General features: G+C 38.8%; 1 protein-coding gene across 2 annotated transcripts; it reads right to left on the minus strand.

Annotated features, from left to right (window-relative positions):
- Positions 1-1,868: 1,868 nt before the first annotated feature.
- DNTTIP2 (deoxynucleotidyltransferase terminal interacting protein 2) lies at positions 1,869-16,679 on the minus strand. 2 transcript variants are annotated; one of them, XM_059926528.1, is made up of 7 exons: positions 16,574-16,679; positions 14,046-15,673; positions 12,542-12,680; positions 9,615-9,710; positions 8,062-8,226; positions 6,000-6,109; positions 1,869-3,959 (listed from the first exon to the last, which is right to left on the minus strand). In XM_059926528.1, exons 1-7 carry the CDS (start codon positions 16,643-16,645, stop codon positions 3,866-3,868), a joined length of 2,304 nt encoding a protein of 767 aa, XP_059782511.1. In that variant the 5' UTR covers positions 16,646-16,679; the 3' UTR covers positions 1,869-3,865. The 2 variants fall into 2 exon arrangements, with proteins under 2 accessions (XP_059782511.1, XP_059782517.1); XM_059926534.1 differs by lacking the exons at positions 1,869-3,959; positions 6,000-6,109 and adding an exon at positions 6,177-7,966.
- Positions 16,680-20,830: the final 4,151 nt, after the last annotated feature.

Consider the following 20,830-nt stretch of genomic DNA (forward strand, 5'->3'; position numbering starts at 1 on the left):
TCCCACCTCGTTTGGAAGAGAGGATGAGAGGCCTGCCCCCTAATAGGGCAAAAGTGACTGACTGCAGATCGTTTCTGACCTGTTTGTTAATACAGCAACTTTGTTCATTTGTAAAACTACAGCCCAGTGAGTATCCTGGGCTCACTTCGATCTGGTTAGCAACTCCTCTTCCCTCAGGAGGGGCGACTAGGAAGGAGGAAGGTGGGGAAGAGCAGGACTTCCTAAACACTATGCAGTGCCAAAGTGTGTGGGTCGTGTTTTGGCTTTATAGCAATTTCTATGCTATACTACCATTAAACTGAAGATAAATTTCAATTGTCATTATGCTTTTAAAAGAAAATATTACAAGGTGTCAGGCATGTCAGGGAGTGTCTTAGGCCTTCCAGATCTGCTCAGCAGCCCGCTGAATACCACTGAGCGACCTCATTCAATACCATGTAGAGCAAAAATCACCTAGCCGAGCCCTGACCCACTGAATCACGAGATACAATAAAACAGTGGTTCTGAATCACTGAGTCTTGGGGCAATTCTATGCAGTGATAATTGGAATGAACATACATCATCCACCACCCATCACCTGAACCTAAAATAGTTTTGCCTTTTTCACAGTTGGTGTTCAGTATTTATTCATAACCATTTCCCTTTCAGAACCTCCTCCACTGTTATCTAAATTCACATTTCATAGTTTGAGACATTCCAGTTCTTTGATAAAACACTGATTTGCTTAAGACATTTAATTGCAGGTCATGCTACTGACCCTGCTTCTGGAAAGCTATTAGAAATTGAAAGCACTCATTTGTCACTTAAGTTGTGTAACAATGAGACCTGAATTTTACATTCTAGTCAGATGCTTGGGGAGTTCATAAATCATTTTGTTTCAATCCTAACTGAACGCTTTCAGTAAGATGTTGTAGGTAGTTAATCTGAACAGTAGTTGTCATTGCTTGAGGGATTGAACTGAATGAGCATTTGCACATATTCCAGAAGTGGTACTGAAATTTTTTTCATGTGATGTTTTCTTATAATTTGCTATTTCTAAGAGTGGGACCCCTTGAATTTATCCCAGTTGCTCAAAGTTTCATTAAATGTTTCTATACAGCCTTTCTTCCTTTTAAAACCCTGCCATTTATCCTCTGGACAGCCAAGCATGGCCTGTAGTCTGACATCCTTGTTATGAGACCCATGCGACATTTCTTCAGGTCTTAAAAATAGGTATAATGGTGTTTCTCTAAAGCAGCTGTTTCGTTTTTATATTGTGGCAGAACACTGAACACAGAGCTGATTTTTGTGTTAGATGCCAGGAAGCTCAGAGCCTGCCTTCATCAACTGTTAGTTTTCTAACTTCTTCCATCTCCATTTTCCTTTCCCTCATTTCCTCACTTTAGAAAACAAATAAAAAAAACTAGCTTTGTAGGCTTTTTTTTTTTTTTAATAAGCTGTGTTAAAAGCATTTCAGAAATCTTTCAAGACCTTAAGGTATTCTGAAGGCCCTCCTTTCATTAGCACACTACATCAGCACTTTGTACGCTTTATAATGCTTTTCAGTTGAGAAGTCAAGGTACTTCTGATAGTCATTAAGCCTTAAAATAGTTCCTGTAAGTGAACTGAGTTTAGTGACAGGAGCCAAAGTCACTAAAGCTTTTTCTCAACAGTTGCTTTGCTTAAAAAAAACAAGACAAATACATACATTATTCAAATAGATTTTTGTAGAAGGCTGGGAGCACTAAGAGACTTCCTTCTGACCTTTACTGAGTTATATTTTGATACTCAGTTTTGAAGATTTAAAATAAATTTGTGAAGATCACATTTGAGATGAAGCTACTATGCATCTTACCAGTTTTAATTCCTTAAAGTAAATGTTAATAGAGATAACTTTAAATGATTTTTAGCTGAAGCATTTCAGTTTATTTCACTGATTAAGGTATTTTACATTTGTTGATAACTCTCTACTTTGTTCCAAGTTACTTATGTGGCTTACAAAAATACATATAAGATAAAAAAAAAGGATCAATGGAGACAAAAAAAGAGCATGTTAAAATGTAACTATAATACAGTTGACCCTTGAACAACACAGGCTTGAACTGGGCAGGTCCACTTATACACAGATTTTTTTTCAATAAATCCACACTAAAGTACTGATACTACATGATCTGCAAGCAGTTGAACAGTTGGCTCTCAGATGCAGAACTGTGGATACAGAGGGCCTACTATTTAAGGTTTCCGACTTTCAGCTGCATGGGGTTCAGCGCCCCTAACCCCCGTGTTGTTCGAGTCAACTGTACTCAAAACACATACTGTGAGCACCTCTAAGGTGGGTTAGTGAGAACTGAACTTGGCGCCTAGGTTCAGTTCTCTTTCCTCATCACTGCTTTCCAATCCAGAGAGCTCTAATGCTGCTCTGTGTGGGAAGGATTAGAGTTCTCCAATCTTGCTTTCCCTGTAAAATGCACTATAATGTATCAAATATCTGTCATTAACTGCAGTTTTGAAGTATCAAATAATTCAACCTATTCTAGCATTCACTAGTCAGAAACCAGCATGAAAGTTATGAATAGATAAAAAGTTGACACACACCTTAAGCCTGAGAAAAAACTGGGTAAGTCCTCAATTGCGCCGAGAAACACCATACAAAAGGACTGACAGCTTTGACTGTTCTTATAGCATAGTAGCATGAGCTGAAGAAACGTTCTACTAACAATGTCTCCTTCTGGAAGAATGTGTAAAGAGTAAATTACTTCTTGATATTTAATTCTCATAGCAGGTCCTTATTTTACCCAAAAGGCAAAACTTAAATATTCTTGGAATAAAAGCTTTTCTATAAAAGAGAGCAGATAGAGATGTTTCACTAACTCCACCTATGAATGTCATTGTGAGTTTTATTACTAGGCTGCTTATTCCAAGCAGTAAACACAAAATAGGAGATTTCTTATTTACTGAAATCCCAAGAAAGCAGTATGCTACAAAATAGACGTCCCGTGAATAATGACATAAAGGAAGCAATAACCCACCAAGAGGCATTAATAGAAATGACCAACACTCCTTGGGTGTCGTGAGTTGCTTTAGCCAAGATGCATATTTCTGCCACTGGAGACAAGATAGGCTGGGCCACGTTACCTCCTGGCCAAATTAAAATTATATTAATACTATTTCACTGGAACACAACATTGAATCTGGATAAAATCTATTTTTCCTCCTGTTTCAGTTGCTAAAGAAGGAAAATAGCTCTCCTGCTTCTACCTTTAACCCAAACTTTCCAAGTAGTCTATCTTTTAAGTCCTTTTTATAGCTTCATTTAGTTCTTTGGTCATATACTAACACACACATGCTCCAGGAACACATATAACATTTCTTTGGTTTCAACTGTGACTGTTATACCGGCAACAAGATCTCTGTATCCCAGCTTCACCAATTTTCTGGACTTGAATGTGCAACTGACAAAAGGGCACCATCTCCCCCCTACACACACATCTCCACATAATAATTACAATATTGCTCACATATCTTTGATCATATTACTTTAAAATTTTTGAATGTTAGCAAACTTTATATTTTCTAAATGTTTTAAATTTTCTTTAAATAACCAAATGTTGAAAACTTTACAAAAATGTTAAATGATTGAGGTTATTTTCCTTTTTTTCCTCCTCAGAGGGTCTAAGCATGAGTGGATCCTTTGTAGACACCCCTATTTTTATCCCAAGGGGCATGTGATTAATCCTCTCTAAAATCAACTTTTTCCAAAGAGAAATCCCTATATATAAATAGGGCCAGGCTATGTTAATTTATGTGATGGTCGTGTTAGTTTTCAAAATATTTTTAGTCATAAATAAAGGGGAGATGTAAAATTTTGTGATTTGCTTGGTGAATCTTAATTGCGAAACTTCTTCTTCTTTCGAAACTTCTTTCCTGCTGCATTTGCTGCCTTTTCAGCCATAATCTCTGAGTACTTCCTTCGGTTATATCTAAAAAGAAAAACCAAACCTTTTAGTTCTAAAGTATGACACACCAAACATTAGAAGTTAATGTAACCTTTTGGTGGGGAGAGGTGGGGCGGCGGCAGGGAGGCACTTCTAAATTTCATTTTTTTTGTTTTTTTTGCATTTTCACTATCTATTCATCACATCTGCACTAAGTTCCACCATGTGTAAGAAGCCATACTAGGTGTTGGGGACAGAGCAGTGAACCAGCCAGCCATAGTAGTCCCTACCCTCAGAGCTTGCAGTCTAGTAAGAAAAAAATGGCAACGGCAGAGGAAGGCTTTTGAAAACTTTCAGCCACTAGAGACCCATGCTGTAATTTCTGGGATTGCCATCATGAAGATTACAAAATATAGGTCAATTTTAAGTAAGCAAAGACTCAGTCACCTTGTACCACACACCTCTGTGGGGAAGGAAATAGACAGGCTTGAGAGATAGGAAAATGGGAGGGACTCTGACAGTTTGAACATGGGACTGAAGGGAGAAGAGGTATCAGGACTTGCCCTAATAGATGGAGGGCGATGCCGTTTGGTCATGAGATACAGAACACTGGGAGAGGACCAGAATGTACAGGGAGGATGAGGTCAGTAGACCCCAAGTTAGCTCTTAGAGGGGCTTGTGAGATACCCATTAGATATTCCTGAGGCAGTAGCTGGTTATGGGCTCTGGACTCAGGAGAGATCTAGACTAGACATACACATTTGAAAGTCAACAGTATATAGATTAATACAACTCTGTGGGGATGAGATTTCCAAGGAGAGAGAAGTGAGAAAAGAGCATTGCTTATTTCTAAAAATTTCACCATAAACCAGACTCATTAAATAGTTTACCTAACACTCGAGTTAAATTTGTTTTCCATGTCTATATATTACACCAGTTTAAAAAACCTTGATAAACATTTTCACTTTTGCTATTAAACGAATCTGGAAGTTCAGCAGAGGTTTCTATGTGAGGTATGCTTTTAAATCTATACTATACACATACCTACTTCAAGGACATTTAAACATACTCAAATTGCCCCCATCGCAGGAAAAAAAAAAATCCAACTCCATCCACTAGCTGTGACTCTCTCGTCTTGCTCACAACCAAACTTCAAAGATTTATCTCTTATTTCTTCAACTCACTCTCAAGTACCTTCCAGTGTGCTTTCCTCCCCATCACTCCCCTGAAAACTCCTTCTGCCAAGGTTACTGTGACCTCCATGTACTAAATCCACAGTTTTTAGTTCTTACCTCAACTGAGCTCTCAGCAGCACTTATTACTGTTAACCACTCCCTCCGGCTTATACCTGCCTGTAACGTTCTCTTTCCTTGACTTCCCCCCCCAATTTATTTATTTATTTAATTCTTTGGCTGCGTTGGGTCTTTGTTGCTGCGTGCGGGCTTTCTCTAGTTGTGGCGAGCAGGGGCTGCTCTTTGTTGTGGTGCACGGGCTTCAGTAGTTGTGCCACGTGGGCTCAGTAGTTGTGGTGCATGGGCTCAGTTGCTCCGTGGCATATAGGATCTTCCCAGACCAGGGATCGAACCCGTGTCCCCAGCACTGGCAGGCGGATTCTTAAGCACTGCACCACCAGGGAAGTCCCTTTCCTTGACTTCTATGACACTGTGCTCTCCTGGTTTTCTTCATGCCTCCCTGGCTATTCTTTCCCAGTCTCCTTTGTGGGCTCATTCTCCTCTAGTCAGCCAAATACTTTCACCCTTTCCTCTAAAGCAGTGGTTCTAAATTGGGAATGCTTATGCCCCACAGGGGCCACCTGAAACTGCTAGAAGACATTTTTGAGTGTCATGAATTGGGGGTGAGAGGAGTGCACTACCGGCATCTAGTGGATAGACACCAGGGAGGCTGTTAAAGATCCTACAATGTACAGGACAGTCCCCCCTAATAATTATTCCATCCAAAAAATATAACAGTGCTGCTCTTGAGAAACTCTGTGCTAAAGCATTTAAAAATTATCTTGAATTTAAAGTTTATGCATATTCTAAGTGAAAGTACACATATTATAAAGTGAAACATAAATTCCTTTACCTTCTGAACTCAGAATCGGCCAGCAGTTCTTCCACAATAGTTCTCTTCCTTTGTTTCCTGGGAACTCGTGAATGGTAGAAGTCAGCTGGATTGTCAACAATGGTTCCAATCTATGAATGATTGATTGAAATAAGTCATGCAATACCTGAAGGCCAAGTATCTTTCATATCTCAGGGTAGCTCTAACAAAGTATATTTATAGAAAGTAATGGAAAACACAGCTTACAATTTACCAATATTAAAATTAGTTTTGAATAAGTGAAAAAAAATCACTTATTCAATCTGCACTGGGTCCTACTAATGACATTTCATTAGTTTACAGTAAAACCAAAATTCCTTTTATGTAAGTGCTAGACGGTAAATTCTTGATGAACAGTCTAAATAGAGGAGGAAAAGTGGGACAGATAAAGTCTTTTTAGTTTTCCAATTTAACGAAATTGACACATACATTCTACTATATACCTATTTGATCTCCTAGGTTATCATAATTGCTGCCAACTTAGAACCTTCTTACTGACCACTCTGCATCTGTGCATATGTTCAACCAAGTAAAATTTACAGTGTCTACTATGTGCCAGGCACTGTGCTAGGTGTTAGGGAAACAAAGACAAAGAATATCTGGTCCCTGCCAGTGAGGGGGCCAGAATCTTTTTTTAAAATTTTATTTATTTTATTTAATTTTAAAATAATTTTTATTTTTTTAATAAATTTATTTATTTATTTATTTTTGGCTGTGTTGGGTCTTCGTTTCTGTGCGAGGGCTTTCTCTAGTTGCGGCGAGCGGGGGCCACTCTTTGTTGCAGCGCACAGGCTTCTCACTGCGGTGGCTTCTCTCGTTGCGGAGCACAGGCTCTAGGTGCGCAGGCTTCAGTAGTTGTGGCTCGCGGGCTCTACAGCGCAGGCTCAGTAGTTGTGGCACACGGGCTGAGTTGCTCCGTGGCATGTGGGATCTTCCCAGCCCAGGGCTTAAACCCATGTCCCCTGCACTGGCAGGCGGATTCTTAACCACTGCACCACCAGGGAAGCCCCCAGAGTCTCAAGGAAGATCCAAAGGTACGCAACTAAAAAATTAAAGCATAACCTAATATTATGCTGAACAAAACACTCTAGATGCTCTGAAAACTAAATGGCGAATTCTACCTAATGGAGGCAAAGAAGGTTTTACAAAGGATGACATTTTAGCTTGGATTTGTACGGGTAAAATTTCACCACGCAAACATGGCAGAGCCAAACACTTGTAAAGTCAGAATAACTAGACCAGTCTGTGCATATCCTGAGAAGACTGAGTAGCTGAGTGTGTTGGAGCTTAAGAGGAGACTATGTGACCAAAAAAAGGGTTGGTGACCTGGTTTGGGTGCACGTGGTGAAGGGCTACATTAAAGGGTACAGACTCTATCCTGTAGTTTATAAAGAATCATTTAAGGTACCATTGAATATCCTGATTATCACTGAGCAGAGGTATGTCATAAAACAGACTGCTATTTTTTAAAGGAAAGATGACTGCCTACAACGTAGAGGATGGACCCAAAGGGAGAGCAGACCTGGAGGCAAAGGACTATTACAGTAATCCATGAGTGACAAGAAAGGTAGCCAAGAAGAACGAAATGAACTTGAGAGCTACCAGAGGGTGAATCAATTGGACTTTCATCTGAAAACACTTTGGAAACCAACTTTTAACTTGTTTTCAGAATAAAGAACCTTGAAAAAAAGAAGAGTTTGGTGTACATGAGTCCCTCCTTCCTGCCCCATCCTGCAAGGAGTCTTGCTCTTAGGCTAATAATACTCATATATGGTACACCCATCTTATAGGTTTCATAATTTTTAGAGAAGAAATTATGAAAAGCTAGTTACCGTTTGGAAGCCTAGTTACCGTCTGGAACACCGTCTTTCTATATGGAAAGCCATTACAAGCTGGTGGCTGTCTGAATTGGGTTCTGGCCATTATTATACGGCCCGAGCAGATGTGCTCTGTAAATATTCATTTAAGAGTAAACAAATCACTATAGTGCTTTCCAAACTAAAATCCTCAGAACATCACTACCATTATTCTGTTTGCTTCATACCTGGAAGTACTTGGGGAAGCCATCTCTATCATTTTTCTTATAAAACCTTTTTGGGTCCATGCTAGCTCTCATCTTCAGTGCTTTGAGATCATTTTTCAGTTCATCTGTCAGTTCTGGAGCTTTCATACCAAACCAGCCATCACCTGCTGTTTTTTGTCTCTCTTGCTGAAATTCAAATTTCAGAAACAATTAGAAAATTCTAATTTTAATAAGCAGTGTATAAACTATACCTCACTCCCCCTGAAATTATAAAGAAAATTTCATGAAAAACAAATAAGGTTATTTTAATTTATTTATTTATTTATTTATGGCTGTGTTGGGTCTTTGTTTCTGTGCGAGGGCTTTCTCTAGTTGCCGCAAGTGGGGCCACTCTTCATCGTGGTGCGCAGGCCTCTCACTATCGCGGCCTCTTGTTGCGGAGCACAGGCTCCAGACGCGCAGACTCAGTAATTGTGGCTCACGGGCCTAGTTGCTCCGCGGCATGTGGGATCTTCCCAGACCAGGGCTTGAACCCGTGTGCCCTGCATTGGCAGGCAGATTCTCAACCACTGCGCCACCAGGGAAGCCCTACAAATAAGGTTATTTTACAGGAATGTATATATTAGTCTCCAGATTCACCTTTCTGATTAGATCACAAAAAGCGATTTCTCTGATAAATTAGGCACAGCACTGTCAGTTTCATAAATGAGGGCTCCTTAAAATTTACTTTGTATCTTAGTAAGAACTGCTGATGTGTTCGGAAAGTAACCCACAGCTTCAATTTTTATTGTCTAGAATACCCTACACAAGATGTAATGTATAAAAAACATTTTTACTTCTGGAGCTTTTATGTAAACATTAACACTTTTACTGAGTCACCGAGTTGTCTCAGAAAGTTACTCACTCTACCAAGTCCAGAAATTTGTATTACTTCTAAAATAAACTTTCTATTTTTTTGAAAAACTTTCTATTTTTTGGAAAACTTTCTATTTTTTTGAAAACTCCTAGCAAGTTATTTGCTTAATTTCATTTTTTGTTCATTCACACAACAAATATTGGAGTGTTTACCATGTGCCAGGGTGCTCTGGTCATATTAGTGACATTACTGGAGCACCATCCTTAAATCTCCTCTTAAGCTCTCTCAATAATTTCTTTATCCTTACTAGTTGAAATGGAAGTAGTCCCCTGTGTTTTACTAAAGAAAATACTTCCTGTGCTTTCGTTTGGCAGACTAAATAGGCCAGTGTTTTTAATGGTTACATTCAGTTCCCTAGAAAAGCCCACAATAGAGCTCCCAGACTTCTGTGAACAGTACCTATAAGCCAAAAGGTGTGGTGTGGACAGTGACCTCATATGCTGGCTGCCACTGTTTTTAAGGAAGGTAAAAAAGAGCTTTCACTTTGTGAAAATCTATATGAAACGTTGTTTACGGAACCATATTTTACAGGCTCTTAGATATCTGTAACAATTTTCTTTGGAAACATATATATCTTAATTGTACAGCCATGTTAGATAAACTGAACATATATAGTCAAACACATTAAACATTCTAAATAATGAGTCACTGTACTCACTCTGCGTTTTTTCTGAAGTTTATACTTTGATTCACTATATGGTGGGACACAGTCGTTTTTTTCAAAATCAGGAGTAATGACGGTTTTCTGCAAAAGCTGCAAAAATATTAAATTGGTTTTAAAATGTCAGAATGTCATTATTGTTTCAACATTATTGCCTTATAAAGGAAACACCTCCCACACTGAAGACTACTCCAGATATATTAACCTTCTTTATGGACAAACATACTACTGCAAAGTTGCTCCTGTCCTTAAATTTGTGAATTATATCAAAATAAAAATGCTTTAGGAGACAAACTGAAGGGTTATTTTAGGGAATCTATAAAATTAATATTCATCTCAAATTTCTTTTTCTAATCTGAATCTGCACACACCAGATACGTTAATGTGTCCACTTGCATTTCATTGGTTTGCAACCAGCCACCTGCACCAACCAACTGGAAACGAAAGACAATAGGAACAATGCCATAGAGTTCTTGAACTCCCTTGGAAAAAACCTGACTAGGCTTTAATAAGTTCTTCGATGTTGGTAAAACAGCTTTCTGTGATCTGAGGAGACCAGCTAGACTACTAATAAGAAACAGCAGTATAGATTTTGATTAAACAACATATGCTTTTTATGGTATACCAATGAAATTATGCCATCAAGCAAATCTGCTTTTTGCAACCCAACAATATATCAAAGATGCTCTTTCAACGTCAATTCATACAAAGATCAACTTCATTCTTTTTAACAGCTGTTACGTACAATTTTTCTTCTTGATATTTAGTTTAATAAGTCTCCATTAAACTTTTTTCCATGAAACATTGTAAACATCATCTCTGCACACTTGTGATTATTTCTGTAAAACAGATTCCAAAGTGTGTCATTTAAATTTTGATAGGTACTACTAAATTGCCTTGCATCCAAGTAGTATAAACTCCTACCAAGAGTTAATCAGTACCATTTTCTTTACATAGCCAACACAGGAGATTATCCTTTCGTGTTTTGTCAGTGGTACTTCATGAATGTTTCCATTTGCTGTTGATCATCTTTTTGAGTACTTATTAGCTATGTATTGTAATATAAATCTTCTTCTGTGGAATGCCTGTATTTTGGGGGGGGGTTATTTTTCATTTTTATACAGGGTTGTGTTCTTATTAATTTGTAGAAATGTATTTTGTATCTTGGTATTAACCTGTGGTCTTTTACTTGTCTTTAAGGTGTTTTTATTTGCGTTAAGTTTTAAAATTTTAAGTAGTCAGATCTGTTAATCTTTTCCTAAATGTCTTCTGCATTTTTTGTTACTTGCCTAGGGTGATTAAATACTGTCTTAATACTGTGTATGTGACTAAAAGGAACCTCAGGGTAATTAGTCATTTCCCCAGTACAAGAACTAAAGACAGCTGCTCCTTAGTCCTCAAAACAGTTCACAGGAATACAGCAAATATTAATTTGGTCAATAACATTTGAAATTATCAATTTAGAAGTCAATTATCAATTCAGAAATCCTCAATTCAGGTTCAGGACTAGAAGTTGCTGGGTAGCACAGTAGCAGTCTAGACTTTCCTATCAGTCAGAGAAGAGAGCATGACATTTATTTAATAGATTATTAAGAGCTGGTTGTGTGTCAAGTACTATAGTAGGGTTTAGACTGGTTCTCAACTGAGAGCAACTGGCAATATCTGAAGACATTTTGAGGTGGGGGGGGCAGTGCACTGGTAGAGATGGATGCTACTGGCGCCTATGAGGTAGCGGCCAGGGAAGCTGCTAAAAACATCCTATAAGGCACAGGACGTTTTCCCACAACAAAGAATTATCCAGCCCAGAGATAAAAGACAGTAAAATAACAATGAATACCACATGATCAATAATCACTTAGATCTATACTGGGTGTTGCAGAAGCAGAGAGGAGGTAGGGGGAAGGACTAGGGTCAAAGAATGCTTCCTAAAGGTTGTGATTTATAATCTCTGCATTGGCCTGGCAAAGACCAGGGTGTGTTCAGAGAACTATAGTAATTTTCAATGGTAAGAACACAGCAGGTGGACAGTCAGAGCTAGAGGAACAGAGGCACCTTGAATACTCTGAGGAACCACTACAGGACTTAAACAGAATATCATGGTCAGATTTGTAGTTTCAGAAAAAGAAATCTAGCAAGACCATGGAGGATGGCTTGAAGAAGAGTAAGGAGGCCACTACAATAGTCTAGATGAAAAACACAACAGATGTCACTAGTCAGTGACAGTGGGGTGGAAAGGAGGGGGCAGAGTAGAAAGTATATAAGAAGCACCGTCCCCTAGGCTTAGCTGTTGACTGCAAAAGGGAAAAAGATTTTCCCTTGCAAAAGGAGGAACTGGTTTAGGTAGGGAAGAGAAGGGCAATTAGTGAAGTCAAGTGCCTGAGCACATCTGAATGAACAAACAATAGGCACCTGGATTTAAAGACCTGGGTAGGCTGCAAGCCTAGAAAATATTGATACTAAAGATATGGAAGTCATTCAAGGTGACAGCTGAAACTGAGGGTTTGGATGAGGTTACCTAATCTGTAATTTCTTTCTGAAAATATATGTACAATTTTATGTCTATGTGCTCTTTTTCCTGGTGGGGTTAGTGGGCACTCACAGCTTTCAGATTTTCAACACAGTCCAAAGCAGTTAAGAACTAAAAGTATAGCAAGAAAAGAAAAAACGCAACCCTTGGGATCATAACTGGTGACTGCAAGAAGAGTAACAATGATCCTATATCACTTTAGTTTTCAAGTCTCATATTTTATAGCTAGGACTTTATAATAAAAAAGAAGAAATGATTGTCCTGGAAAGAGGGAAAAAAGCACAGTAGGCTAATGTGGTTGCATCGTAGGAAAATTAGTCTCTTACCAAGGACTAATCATTTCTAGAAGTGACTGGTTAGTTCTATGAAAACCAATGGGATGCTTTGTGCAACTTACCTCATTTTTCTTTTTCTCCTTGATCTGTGTTAGGGTTCTCTTGTTCAACTGTAGCCTGTCTGCATTGACATTAATATACAAACCACCCAACTGCTTAATACTCAGACCAGGATCTATGCTGCTGCTAGTCAACTTCAGACTGAAAGAGAAATGATCACTTTTAAGTGATTAAGAAATGATCTTTAGATCATTTAGTTAATTCAAAATGGAAACAATTGAGACTATATTTTTATTTAGAAGAAAATTATGGGATGAATAATGAATTAAGCCTTTTGGAAGCACATCAAAATTTATTCCCTAGTTTTTCTTAGAAGAGGATTAAGACCATATTACATGACAATAGACTTCATAAAGGGATTTTATAAAGAAAGAATTACAGAAAAGAGGAGGAAATACATCTGGCAATTTAGCTTAACTTCACGTATAGGTAGTGAGTTAGTATACGTCCACATACTTCCATCTCCAAAGCCAATGAGAAAGACAGGGTCTTCTACTCCCAACTTCTAAGTTATCCAAATTTGGAATGTTTTTCTGGGTGATTTAAGGGCATTTAGTAGTGCCTCTAAATCAGTCAGTTTTAAACAATGAGCATTAGTATTTTCCACTGGAGCTTTAAAAAAAATATAACTGTCCTACCCCAGATCCACCAAATCAGAATCTTCTGCAGTTGGCTTGGGCTCCTGCTATATTTATGTAGTAAAAATTTCTACTTTATATTACTGAAGAGTCCTTTTTATAAACAAGTACACTTGGACTTACAGTCAGTTTCTTTCCTAATTATTCATATAAACTGAGCAGTTGAAAGTTTTGATAATCAACCTCTACTGGAAAGTGAAATCATTCAATTGTAGTGCCTTGGCAGTGATTCTCAACCCTGAGTGTACATTACAATTATCCTGGGGAGGGGGTGTGGATTTTAAAAAATAAGTACACCTGAGACTAGCCTCAGAGATTTCACTGGTTTAGAGTGAAGACTGAGCATCTGTTAATGGATAGTTCCTTACCAAGGATACCTGTATTTCCAGTGGATACACTGCCACCAAGGGCCTGTGCCTAGGAAAAACAAATTTGAAAAACAAACAAAAAAGAAAGTAAAGAAATAGCCCCCAAAGAGTGCTTTTCAATGGGTGGTAGATGGGATTATAGGTTATTGTTTTTCTTAGGTTTTCCTCTATTTTTCAATTTCTCTACAATCAACATGTAGAAAAAACCAAGTTACCTCCCTTCCCTTTTATATGTTGCTCTTAATAATCATGCAAGAAAACCTTAACAGATGATTTTTAATATACCACCAAATGGAGTACTTTTAGCTCTCATTGGTGGGAAAAATATGACTAACAAAGATACCCACATAAACAAGGGAAATGCTGGATAAAAAAGCTCTTCCATAAAGAACCCAAATTAATAATTTTTTCGATTTCTATGACTGTAATATTTTTATGGTAAATTAGCCACTTCGAACATGTATCAAAAACTTACTTTAAAAAATAAAGATAAAACTTACAGTTTAGATTTAGTGCTATTTAGTAAGTTGTCTTCATCACTAAACTCATTATCTTTACTTCTGTCACTGTCTGATGGTTCTTCTTCACTTTCTTCCTCCTCCTTTTCTTCCTCAGTGGCAACCTCACTTGCCTTGTCTTCTTCATCCAAGTAAAAATTTTTATCAGCACTCAATCGAGGAGTTGTGTCAATTACAAACAACACATTGTCACGTGATGTATTTTCTGAGTCTCCATTTAATGACTCTTTTTGACCACTATTTTCAACAAAACACACAGTGTCCTCTTCATTCTCACTGTTTTCAGACTGCTGGCTTTCATCACTGCTGAGAACTAATAAAACAGAATCATCTTTATCCTGAGATGTGCTGGGCTCAAGTTTACACAGTTTGGTATCACACTCAGAATCTACATCCCTTTCTTTGCTCATGTCTTCGCCAACACCTATAACTGTGCACTCTTCTTCATCACTATCACCACCATCACCAAGTTCTGGCCAGTCACTTGTTTTTATGCTGCTGTTTCTCTCTTCATTCCATCTGTTCACTTCCACAACTGCAAATGTTTGAGCTAACGATTTCATTACAGCCTCAGAGTTCACGTTTGAGGATGCTGAGGTGGTTTTGTTACTTTCGGGGGTTGAATGCCTTTGAGAAACTAACTGCTGAAGGCTAGTGTCCTGAAGTTCAGAAAGACTCTTCAACTGAGAATTTTTCTCATTAATTTCTTTTCCCACATCTGTTATTCCTTTGGCTTCTTCATCTAAGCTCTTACAATTCTTTGTTATTTCTTTGAGAGGTGAAACGTCCTGTTTTTCCTCTCTTATATTAAAACTTTGGTGTTTTTGCACTATTAGTTTTTTTCCTGAATTTCCAAAGAAGGAGTCATTATCAGGGTCATCATAAGTTTCATTATTAGAGATATGTGGCTTATTTATCTGAGAAAGCGATCTTGCTAGTAAACGAGAAGAAGTTCGTCTGGTATCTGAATCCTCTAAATTCACAGGTGTATTTATGATTTGCTTTTCATTTCCTGGTACAATGTTAGTACCATTCTCCTCAGTTTGTGCCTGTAATTTCCTTTGCATACTCCTTGTTGTTCTCCTAGTTGCAATTCCAGAAAATGAAGAAATGTCTGAGCATGATGACTCAGCATCAGAATTAGCTTCCACATGGTATTCTTGGTTTGGATCGGTTCGGGATTTAGCCTTACTTCTCCTGGTTCTTGTTATTTCTGTGGGATGCACAATTCTAGAAATACCTGAAATATGTGATTCTGCTTCAGAGACTTCTTCTTCAGTATGAGACTCACTTACTAGAGTTATTTTCAGCTTTTTCCTTACACTGGAAACTGGGGTGCCTGCAACTAAGATCTGCCTTCTCCTAGTTACTCTTAAAATGGGATCCTGGGCCTCAGACACAGAAGAACAGTTTGACTCTGCTTCAGAGATCTCTCCATCAGTAGACGGTTTGTTCATTCCTGGTAATGAACCTGTAGTTCCGCTCCTCCTCTTCCTGGTTTTAGGAGCTGGACTTTGTTCCCTAGTGGTCTGTGATTCAGCAATACTTGGGTCATCAGATGGAGATTCCTTCCGGCCTTTTGGATGTGCTTGAATTCTTGTGGCAGAATTCTATAAGCCAGTGAAAATACATTGTGATTTACACAGGGCTGAGACAAGAGCAAAGTGAATGAGGCACTCCCCTCAGAAGCAAATTTTAACAGGGCACTAAAAAACTCAGTAAACAAGATTAATGCAAAACAATAACAACAACCATCACCACCCACAATTTAAAAAAAAAAAAAAATCAAAATACTGGATCTGACTCTGAATTTGCAGGCCCTGCCTCACTAGCGTCACCTAAGTCCTGGATCTGACTTTAGGGAACAAAACAAATAATTGAAAAAGAAAAATTTCTCCACTCAAAGTCACATATGCTAGGTGGACCTACATTCCGACATACATATAGGAAAAGACAAAAGATAGAATCGGTCGCTGTGCTTCCGTTTTCATACCTAAGCGAATTAATGCTCCCTTCCCTTCATCGCAACATCGGAGGCAGCGGACGACTAGCGCCACTTAATTACTAGCTGGCGTCACCACAGCCCTCCCCACGCCAGAAGAAGGTGCTGTCGGGGCACAGCCAGTCTTCCCACGTGAAAATGGTGCCTGCTCCATCCAATCCAGCTAATGAGGCTCACGCTTGGTGGCCGAAATTAATCCTCCTTAGCACGGTGTTAGCAGTAAGATTAAAAGGCCTGAGCTGTGCATCTGCATTACGGAGCTGAACTACCGCAAAATAAGTTACCTAATCTCTCTATTCCCTGCCAAGCATTACATTAAAAGACCCTAGTGAGGTCTGAAGAGGAAGCTACAGGCTTAGCGCGGAGCTTGGTACACAGCTGCGCGCTGCCAGTTCCGGCTTTTCTGCCGCTCCTCCCCAGACTCTGCGGGACCCCAGTGCCACCCACCTCCCTGAGCACCGCTCTGCGAAGCAGCGAGAAGAAATGAGGGAGGCTTGAGATCTCCTACCTTCTGCTGGGAGCTTTCAACTGACGTGGCTTGGATCCCGGCCTGAGGCCGCGCAGACCTAGTAACCACCATCTTCCAAGCGTGCAGCCGCCGCGGCGCCCCCTCCGCGCTCCGGAAGTGCGTCAGAGAAGCGCCACACTCGCGTTTTCCCGCGAGAATCCCGGAACTCGAGAACTCTTACCGCCTCCGCCCCTCCGACCTAGGCCAAGGCTACCTCACCCCGGGAGCCCAGAGGAGACGGGTATTAGCGTTCACGACAGTGCGGTAGAAGACAGAGCAGCCTTGTGCAGGGAGAGACCTTCCCGGCGTGGCCTAGGGCCCTCGTCCCCGTTACACACGAACGAATTAGAAAATAGCATCATCTGTGGGAATGTAAATTGATACAGCCACTATGGAGAACAGTATGGAGGTTCCTTAAAAAACTAAAAATAGAACTAGCATATGACCTAGCAATACCACTACTGGGCATATACCCAGAGAAAACCATAATTCAAAAAGACACATGCACCCCAATGTTCATTGCAGCACTATTTACAATAGCCAGGTCATGGAAGCAACCTAAATGCCCATCGACAGACGAATGGATAAGGAAGATGTGGTACATTTATACAATGGAATATTAGCCATAAAAAGGAACGAAATTGGGTCATTTGTTGAGACGTGGATGCATCTAGAGACTGTCATACAGAGTGAAGTCAGTCAGAAAGAAAAACAAATACCGTATATTAACGCATATGTGTGGAACCTAGAAAAATGGTACAGATGAACCGGTTTGCAGGGCAGAAATTGAGACAAATGTAGAGAACAAATGTAGGGACACGAAGGGGGGAAAGTGGCGGGGGGGCGGGGGTGGGATGAATTGGGAGATTGGGATTGACATGTATACACTGATGTGTATAAAATGGATGACTAATAAGGACGTGCTGTATAAAAAAGTAAATAAAATTTAAAAATTAAAAAAAAAAATGAAAATAGCATCATCTGCCCCACTACGTCCATCCTCTCATTTGTGCAGCAGAGGTCTTAATGCAGCCATGGGTATGGCCAAAGGAGACGTTTGCATTATTTATAATACCTTTAAAAAAATCATATACTCTTGTATTACTTGTGAAGTTAAATATAAATAAAATAAAATTTAAAGATGTGGTTCGGGTAAAAGATGTATATGTTAAATGCCCAGGAATTCGGAGGCTAGTTAGGAAGCTATATAATTTAAAGGTGCAATGGTGAGTAGGAATTGGGAATAAGCAGAATAGAAGAAATGTTAAATTGTAAAGGAGAGAGATTTTAAAAAAAGTTTTTGCAGTGAAAGGAGGAGAATGACTAGACTCGAGACACTTTTTGATTTTTCTTTTAGGATAAAGGGTGGAGAGCTAGGATATGTTTGAGGGTAATGGAAAGGGATTGAGGAAGTAAGTAAACAGTCGTTGGAGATGAGAACGAGCGCCTCATCAAATCTCTTCTCCCTTACTTTAGAACAGAAAACCAATTTTTTTTTTTCTTAAAGTCACGAAGTACAGAATTTTCAGTGGGCACACTGCCATTCAGCTAAATAGCTCCTTTCATAGTTTCTCTTGCAGCCAGATACAGCTAGGTTTGGACTAATTACGGATCAATTAAGTGTTTTGTAGTTCTCTAGGGACATCTTAAAAGAGAGGAGGTCCTCTTTGCCTTCTTTAACTTCATTTCACTCCGTGGAAAGTTGTGTTCCCTGGTTTTCAAGCAGCAATCTTGTGCCATGAAGATGAGGGCCATGCTTTAAGGATGGCAGAGCAGTAGCAAAGAAAAAAATTGAGTTTCTGACAAGTTGTGGAACTGCTGTATCAGTTCTAAATAGCCTAATTTTAGAGCTGTTTCACCTGAGAAAAACACCTCTTTTTAAACCAGTTATTTGGGGGTTTTCTGTGTTTTGCAGTGAGCCTAATCCCAACTAAAGAACGGAATTAAAAAAAAAAGAATGGAGATGGAGGAGTTAGCCACAAAAGAATGCTCCTTCCTTTGAGGCAAGAGGGAAGAGTTGATAATTGAAGCAGAGAGGAGACTATAAATGCAGGGAAATTGAAGTGGGGAGAAGAGGAGGGGATTCGAGGTAGATAACAATCTCTGTAAGAAGAAGGTGATTCATCTGCTCAGAAGAATGAAAAAAGTTTAGATTGACTGTCATGGGGAATGTGGTAAGAAGCAAAAAGAAGGAGTTTTAGTAGGGCCAAGTAGCAAGGAGAGTAGGTAAGAGAAAGAACAGAAGACAGGCTAAATTTGAAGAGGAGGTGGAGTGGTGTAGAGGAAGGAAGATGAAGCAACTGGAGGTGGGTAATGGAGATCAAAGCAGCAGAGGACAACAGCATCCATCATAGTAATAGTAGAGCACTTACTGTATGCTGGGTACTAAGTGCTTTACATGCATTAACTCATTTAATATATATGACAACTTTAACATGAGCAAATGCATGAAAATAGAAATTAAGATTACAGGAGTGGGTGTAGAAAATTGGGAGAGTATTAGAACACCAGTGTGTACTGTTCACTTACAAGCATGGCCCCTTTAAAATGAAACAAACAAACAAACCACTCCCAAATATTTACAATCTAAAAAGTTCAAGAAACAAACATTAAATACTAAGATTAAAATGTTAGTACATATTCGTAATATAAGAAGACTGAGCTGGTCTGCTGATCAGGGGCAAAACTGCAAAGTATTGTTTTTGTTTTATGCGAGCTTACCAGGTCTGCCATGTTTCCCTATCTCTACCTTCTTTACCTGCTCTCTTCTTTACCCAAAGTGGATTTGGGGAAAACACAGTATAAAAACACAGTAATTATTACACAGGCCCAAAGGGAAACTCTCCCATGATTGTCTATATTTTACTAACTAAAGCTCTTAAATTATAGGGTTGAATCTCTCTCTGGAATTTTAGGCATTAACCAAAAGATGAGCGTTTTAGTGCATAAGCCTTCTAAAAGTACATTTTGCATTATTACATACAAAACATTACTTTTAAATTAAGTTTGACGGGTAAGATGGTCTCCAATGATCCTATCCTCTGGTCTTCATACCCTTGAGTATGGGCTAGACTTAGTGACTTATAATGAAAAGAATGTAACAAAAGTGATGGGTGTCACTTTCAAGATTAGGTTACAAAAAAAAGCTGGCTTCCATCTTGCAATTTCTCACTAGTTCATTCTGTGCTTGTTATGAGCTGCCCTATGGGGAGGGCCATGTGGCAAGGAAGTGAGGGAGGCCTCTGGCTTACAGCCAGAGAGGAACTGAGTCCAGCCAACAACCTCACGAGCAAGCTTGGAAGCAGACCAACCTCAATCAAGCGCACAGGAGAGACTGGAGTCCCAGATGACCCTGATTGCAACATTTTGAGAAGCCTTGAGGTACCCAGACGCAGCAATAGATAATACAGTCAATATTAATTTTGTCTGTTCTAAAAATTTCATGTAAAGGAAATTATGTATTTTCATGTCTAGCTTCTTTCACTCACTGTATTTCTGAGACTCATCCATGTTACTTTGTATACCAGTAGTTATTTTTTATTGCTGATTATACTTCAACTATCCATTCAACTGTTGATAAACATGTGGGTTGTTTCCAGTTTTCAGCTATTATGAAGAAAGTGCTATAAACATTCATATGTGGCTATTTCAGATATATGATTTCTCTTGAGTAAATACCTAGAAGTGGAATTGCTGGGTCACATGGTACATGTACATTTAATTTTGTAAGAAATCCCAAGTGATTGTATTGATACCATTTTACAGTCCCAACAGCACTATGAGAGTTGCTTCCTCCACATCCTTGCTGCCACTTGGTACTGTCAGTTTTTTAAAATTTTAGCTATTTTAGTGATATTTCATTGTGGTTTTAATTGGCATTTCCCTGGTGACTAATGATGTTGAACATGTTGTATATTCTTATTGACTATTCGTGTCTTCTTTGGAGAAAAATATGCTCTAACATTTTGCCTACTTTTTATTGGGTTGTCTTAAGCTGTAAGAGTTCTTTACACATTCCACATACAAGATTCTTATCAGATATATGATTTTCAAATATGTTATCTTATTTTATGGGTTGCCTTTTGACTTTCTCGGTGTTTCTGAAGTTTTTTAAAAAAATTATTTTATTGAAGTATAGTTGATTTACAGTGTTGTATTAATTTCTACTGTACAGCAAAGTGATTCAGTTATATATATAAATATATATATACATTCTATTTCACATTCTTTTCCATTATGGTTTATCTTGATGGTGTT

This window comes from Balaenoptera ricei, chromosome 1, assembly GCF_028023285.1.
Source record: "Balaenoptera ricei isolate mBalRic1 chromosome 1, mBalRic1.hap2, whole genome shotgun sequence".
NCBI classification, from domain to species: domain Eukaryota; kingdom Metazoa; phylum Chordata; class Mammalia; order Artiodactyla; family Balaenopteridae; genus Balaenoptera; species Balaenoptera ricei.

Coding starts and splice junctions, on each gene's coding strand:
- DNTTIP2 (XM_059926528.1), bottom strand. CDS start 16,645: ATGGTGGTTACTAGGTCTGCGCGGCCTCAGGCCGGGATCCAAGCCACG. Junction 15,674..16,573: donor TTGAAAGCTCCCAGCAGAAG/GTAGGAGATCTC, acceptor ACTGGCTTATAG/AATTCTGCCACAAGAATTCA. Junction 12,681..14,045: donor AATAGCACTAAATCTAAACT/GTAAGTTTTATC, acceptor TTTCTCTTTCAG/TCTGAAGTTGACTAGCAGCA.